This window comes from Engystomops pustulosus, chromosome 3 (assembly GCF_040894005.1).
Source record: "Engystomops pustulosus chromosome 3, aEngPut4.maternal, whole genome shotgun sequence".
NCBI classification, from domain to species: domain Eukaryota; kingdom Metazoa; phylum Chordata; class Amphibia; order Anura; family Leptodactylidae; genus Engystomops; species Engystomops pustulosus.
Window position 1 is genome coordinate 172,113,224 of NC_092413.1, and position 6,899 is coordinate 172,120,122.

At 39.0% G+C, this 6,899-nt stretch overlaps 1 protein-coding gene across 5 annotated transcripts in view; it reads left to right on the forward strand.

Annotated features, from left to right (window-relative positions):
• Positions 1-4,731, forward strand: part of LOC140122287 (cysteinyl leukotriene receptor 2-like) — a 28,702-nt gene extending 23,971 nt beyond the window's left edge. For 4 of the 5 annotated variants that reach the window (XM_072142982.1, XM_072142985.1, XM_072142984.1 and 1 more), the window contains one exon: positions 3,587-4,731. In XM_072142982.1, the coding sequence (XP_071999083.1) occupies positions 3,587-4,597 (1,011 nt within the window). In that variant the 3' untranslated portion in view covers positions 4,598-4,731. Of the gene's footprint in view, positions 1-1,709; positions 2,212-3,586 lie in introns of those variants that run through there. The other variant, XM_072142983.1, reaches the window with a different exon arrangement.
• The last annotated feature ends 2,168 nt before the right edge of the window (positions 4,732-6,899 follow it).

A 6,899-nucleotide genomic window follows, 5' to 3' on the forward strand; every position in this document is an offset into this window, starting at 1 on the left:
AGAAAAGAAATATTTAGCTAGGAACTTACCAAAAACATACTCTATTTTGCACTGGGAACAGTGCAAAATAGAGGTATAAGAAAAAAGTTTCCAGAATTGTTATATCACAGTAGACAATGGAGCACATTTACTAAGGGCCGTGCGTCAGTTCTCTGTCGGACTTTGCACGGACTTTGTACGTTAAAGGTGCATCACAAAAAAGTTGGTGAACTCAGGGCAGTGCAGGGGGTGCCGGATTCATTATTTCTGGCGCCCGTTCTTCATGACTCTGGCCCACCCTGAATTATACACAAAAAAACCACATTTAGTGCAGATCGCACCTCTAATAGTAAATGTGCCCCAATCAGTATTACTGACGTGTAAGGAAAGGTGACGGCTCCCCTAAAGAACAAGTGTCGTTTTAGGTTTGTCATTTACAGTTAAACGTATTAAGAGCAGCCAATAGATTTGTCCTCCAAATTCTCATTATGAGACTAGTATTGGCTCTGCTTCTGTGTAATACTATGAGCAAACACTGGAGAGAAAATGACATTCCTTTGTAAAGGCATATTATCTTACCATGCTTTTATAAGTAAAAAGACATTCATCAAATATTTCTCAACTCCTCTCTATCATCCACACCCATTCTTTAATATAATGCCAAATTATAGTTTTACTTGTTATGGTAATGATAATAGAACCTTAGTAACAGAAATACGTATTTTCCATAGACTTGGGGGGAAGTTGTTTATGCCTGGTGCACACAGTACAGATATGTTTGATGAATCAATATAAGACATTGGGGCTTATTTACTAAGGTCCCGCGGTCAAAATACCTGGTACTAGGAGCCTGTATCAGAAAAGCAAAGGACTAGTGAAAAAAACAACTTGTGACGTCGTTTTTTTTAAGCAGAGGCAAACAGCTGTGCTTTTAATGCATTAAAAGCGCAGCTGTTTTAATGCATCAGTCCCCATACCTGCTACTTTAGGAGCCCATACAACTGATCTGTTAAAAATTATGCCATGTTGTTTTCCAATCATTTGTAAGCCCAAATATATTATTGTGTCTGTACCAGTTTTTTGTCCAAGTGTGCATGAAAAAAGGTGTCTTGCACATGATTTTATGATGTGTTTGCGCTACAATTGTGTCCCTTTATAAAACTGTGCACCTGAAGGGGTGTGGTAGTGCTTATTCATAGTTTATAGCTAGAATCTGACACATTTGTGTCGCACAGAGTAGATTGAAAGTGCAGCAAAGAAAGAAAGGCGCTTCTGTGTGCACTTTTTCCCAAGCAGCCCCTTTTGCGCCATATAATTTAACAGCATGCGCAACAATTCATTGATACGGTGAAAAGTGCACATTAGTGAGGTGATCTAGTTTGCACTATTTTTTATATATCTGAGCCATAGACTATAGTTTGAGGATTATTGAAAAAACAGATGCCAGACTGAGGCAAATCGACTGTGAAAAACTGAAGAAAGCATCTGTTACTTTTGCTAAGCGCATGTGTAGACATCCCTAGTCCTCTACAAAAACAAGGGAGAGATTTATCAGAAGTGTCTGAGAGAAGAACTATTCTAGTTTCCCATCGCAACTTATTAGAGCTCAGCTTTCATTTCCCCACAGCTTTATATAAAATGAAAGCTGAGCTCTGATTGGTTGCTATGAGCAACTAGAACAGTTCTGCTCTCAGACACTTCTGATCAATCTCCCCCAATAGTGTTTGTTTGCTGCCATCACTAGAGGAAACTTGCTCAATATTTTTAAATATTCATCATGTTAAGAAGTCACAACAACTGATTTTGCTAGTTTATTCAGCCGTATGTTCCCTTTGCAGATAAATGGTCTTCCATGTAATCTCATGGGGACATCTCTGAGGCAATTGTATACCATAACAGAACAGGGCTTGTCCTCATGAGATATGGAACTGCTATTTACTGGTGGATCATGGTACAGTACGCAGGATGTTTCCGCATATTTGAAGTCCTACCCATAAATTTTGTTCCTTGATATGGCTTGAAGAAAAAAACAAATTGCTTCCAGACATGGAAAAAATTGTACAATATTTTGCAATAGCAAGTAAATCTACTGTGTATTGTTAGAATTAAGAATAGATTGATCGTAATAGAATCCACAAATGATCAAAAAGAATCACATATGGACCTTTCCACTTATATGTTTCGGACGGAAGGGTCCATACTAAGGAGTCAGGACACTGCTGACCAACACATGTAGGTGGAAAGGTTGCTGGACTTACATCCATTTTATTATCCCTTCACTCTTACCTGCACCAGGTTTTCCTTTCTCCAATCCCAGGAATAGTTGCACTATGATTATTTTTAATTTTTTTCATGTATTGTGGGACTGAGATGTTTATTTGCATGTATTTTTTTAATTAAGTTTAGTACTTTATGTTTGTGTGTTATGAGTCATGTTATATTTAACTTGTAAACATATATCACATTATATAAAGTTTGAAAAACTTGAATTCATCCTGCCATGATATTGGGCTGAGGATGTAGCTGGTACTCGTCTCTCCCCCTTGATTTGTGATCTTGTGCTCTGTGTATGTTCACAATGAACTATTCATTGCTATTTCTGAGCTAGGCTCTGCATATGACTATGTGTACCCACAGCCTCATTGATTTGAATAGAGCGCATAGAAAGGGAATAACACAAATCTGCCGAATTTCCTAATATGTAAGCATGCAGAGTACACTGAGAATAACATACATGTACACAGGGGCATAACTAGGAGAGACAAGACCCTATAGCAGGCTAAATAGGGCCCTCTTCCCTATGTACATTTTTGCATACTCACACATGCAAGTTACAATTACACATTTATACACTTGTGCACACACATAATGAGCATTCACACACACACACACACACACACACACAATGCCATATACAATCGTACAACATATGTACATATATACAGGATAATACAATATATATATATATATATATATATATATATATATATATACACACATCATACACTGTATACACATACAGGATATATACACCACAGATATAGCATATATACATCAAATATTTGTTATATACACATAATGTATATAATGGTGCACATCCTCCACTCTTTAGTGTGCCAGACCAGATGAGTGGGCCCCCTCACACTGTGGGCCCCATAGCAGCTGCTATGGATTCTACTGCTGTATTAAGCCCCTGCATGTACTGTATAGTCTAGTTATTTTGCAAATGTCTCTAGCATTCACTTCTAGGCTAAAACCACACCAAGTGCACTATGGCAACCAATCGGAGCTCTGCTTTCATTTATCCACAGCCCTAATTGGTTTCCATGTACAACTAGAACAGTTTTACTTCTGAAACTTCTGCTAAATCTCCCCCTGTTATAGTACTTATTAATCAGCAGTGTACAGTATATGAAGGGACTGTTTTGTCCCTGGAGTAAACAATAACTAATATGGCCATTGACCATGCTTAGGAATTTTTCCATAATTTGTATAGTTGAGTAGGTAGTTAGGTTTCTCAAACCAAAAAAGCTTCTGACCACTGTTCTCTTTTACGATTATATATGGAAGTAATATATTTATAATGGCCTTTTGTCTGTCTTTCTAGATGAACAACAGTGAAGACACCATCCACCCTTGCCCCATAGAAGATGATTACAAATATCCGGTGTATACAGCTGTCTATATTATTGTGTTTCTCAGCGGGTTGCTCTTTAACGGAGCTGCTGTGTATGTTTTTTGCAAGGTTCGGAAAAAGAAAAGTTTATCTACTATATGCCTCCTTAACCTTGCAGTAGCTGATCTTCTGTTTCTAATTTTCCTGCCTCTGAGGATAGCCTACTACCACAAGGATGGGAACTGGATCTTTGGAGACTTCCTCTGCCGCGTTACGACATTCTCCTTTTTTTTCAGCATGTACTCCAGCATCTTTTTCTTGGCTTGTATGAACATATTCCGCTATATGTCAGTGGTACACCCGAATACAGTCAAAGTGAAGACAGCCATTATAGTTTGTGCAGTTGTCTGGGTTTTTACAGGTCTAAGTACAATACCTTTCCTACTATCTGGTATCAGTGTCCGGGAAAATGTGACAAGGTGCTTTGAACCTGTGGTAATATCAGCCTGGAAGAGGGTAATGTATATGAACTACTTCGCTTTGGTTATTGGATTTCTACTTCCTTTACTGGCCATTGTGGTGTGTACTGCGTTGCTCATCAGACATATTGTGACTATGCCTATGGAGAAGAAAACCATTAGAAAGCATGTTACTATGATATCCTTGACTCTTCTGGTCTGCTGTGTCTGCTTTTTGCCATACCATATTCAAAGGACAGTTCATCTTCATTACTTGGTTCATCATCCAGACATTTGCACCTTGCACAGTGTTCTTCAGAAGACTGTGGTTGCCACATTGTGCTTAGCTGTTCTGAATACTTGCTTGGATCCTCTCTTATATGCATTTATAGGTCATGGTTACAAATCATGGCTTCTTTTACTATGTACATCCAAAAAGTCTATACGTATGATAACACCATCTACTGACTTAAGTGGTATCGAGGAGGAAAAAGTAGAGGAAGTACCAATGAATGAAAATAGTGAGCGGTATATTGTGCAGTAGCACTTATGTGCTATAACCTATTGTATCTATACTCGTGTTTTGGTGGAGCTTTGCATTTTGTAATATTTCTATTGTTTCTTTTTTGATTAAATAAACAAATGATTCCCAAGCGTTAAAATAAAATATATATTTTCCTTTGCCTTCCCGCTTCCTTCGTTTGAGTGTTTATGCTCAGCATTGGCCATAATAGCATATGGGGGACAGATGCAAAGTATTGCATCCATCCCCCGCTTCTGTTGATGGTATGCTCATGGAGTTTCCCAGTGATGTAACTTTCCATATACAAGACGCGTCGGGAATCTGCAAGACATATCCTTAAAACGGAGGGCTAAAACATGGTGAGAATGTAACATATGTAGCATATGCCAAGCCTGATGTGTTGCAGTATGGACATCATTGTGCTGCCTATACTACAAGGGGAGCTTCAGTAATGTGTGGGAGCCCCCAGGCATTTTTACTGTGCCATACACAACTTAGGGGACTAATAACATGGGACAAAAAGCTGTTAATTAGCACAATGAAGAGCCCTCTTACAATGAACCTAAATGTGTTACTTTTTAGGAAACCAAGACATTTTTACTATTCATATTTAAAGGTATTTTTCTATAATAAAAATTTGGGATTTTTTGCTCTTCCTACCAGGAATGTTATGAAAAATTTGATGGTCTTGACAAGTCAGATAGTCTGATATAACAAGTCTAGGATAACCTTCCAGCCCTTATTGTTACTTTTATCGAAAAGATATTGGGGCACATTTACTAAAATTCTTGCGACAGTTTACTGTTGGACTTTGCACATTCTCTGCACCAGAAAGTGTGCCAGAAATCCTGAAAATGTCGTACTGTGAACTATTTTTCTCAGCTTTGTGGTCGTTTTTGGGATTTGCACCGCTGTGACAGGTATTTAGCTGGGGATTGTGTAGCATGCAATCGGATTGTGGTGTGGCTGTGCTGGATTTCGTGCGACAGAAATCAGGGGGACGGGTAAGGAAATTGCACTGTTTTTAGTAAATTTGGGCCAGAATCTCCACTATCAATCTCCATTCATTCATTATCCAGATCATTCTCCAGTAGTGGGACAGTAAAAGGAACTTTATTCATGAACAGAACTCACAGTTATCAGCATACAGGATAACATGTATGTACTGCTATCAGTCCATCTGCTGCAAGGTAGGAAAAAATGTCTGTGCTGTCTCTTCCTGTCTCAGATACAATACATGCAAAAATAGTTGTTACATATAGATAGTAATGACTATTATTCCAACAGTCGTCCAGGCTGGTATTGTGACAAGAAGATAATGGCCCAGATATAATGACAAAAATATAATGGCCCAGATATATAAAAAGTGGTGGAGTCTGCCTTAGTGTAGTTTTCCTCACTAATGTGAACTTTGTGCAGGCTCTTAGTTAATCTGCTCAGCTTTCAGGATGTAACATAGTTGCACCTCTTTTTTCTTGGTGCACTTTTATTCTACATAGTGCAACACAATTGTGGAAATAAATGTGTCTTAATTTACAAATAAGCACTACCACGCCCTCTATAGGTGCACAGTTTTCAAAAGTGTCGGAAAAGTACAACCGTGACAATTATGGCACAAACACATAATAACATGAGCAAGCTCCATAGATGATCCATGCAAACAGACAAAAAAAACGGTGCAGACACCATTATGTATATACTGGTGGTCCCCAACGGATGTTGGGAATTTACTGTACTTTAGTCCCATGCTACAATGATCAGCTTTAGGAGTTATCAAAGGAGTCTGCAATTAAGATTTATTGTTAAACGTGGTTTAACAACTCAAGAGTTTCAAAATCCAATTGTCACAGAGACCAAAAAATTTTTAGGTGGGGTTACAATTATTAAATATACTGTTCTGACAAAAAAAACGTGCTGAAAACTCCCCACTCAGCTTATACTCGAGTCAATGAAAATAATACTCTGTACTCACCTGTCCGACACCCCTGCAGGTCCTCTTCTGTCTTCAGCTCTGGCTCCATTTTCAGCTCCCTGTGCGGTCCAGTCACTTAAACCATGACGTCAGCTGCTTGCCAACATCATAGTTTGTGGGCAGTCATCAGGATACACTGTGATGTCAGCATGCGGCTATGGTGAGTGCGAAGGGATCACGCGGGGATCCCTAGATGGAGTTGGAGCTGAAGACAGAAGAGGACGCGCGAATGGTGTCGGGAAGGTGAGTTCAGCGTGTTTTGGGTTTTTTTAGGCTGTGCAGGGGTGTGCTGGCTATAAATTAAGGGGCAGGAGGCTGGCTATATGCTAGGGGGCTTCTGGCTATATATTG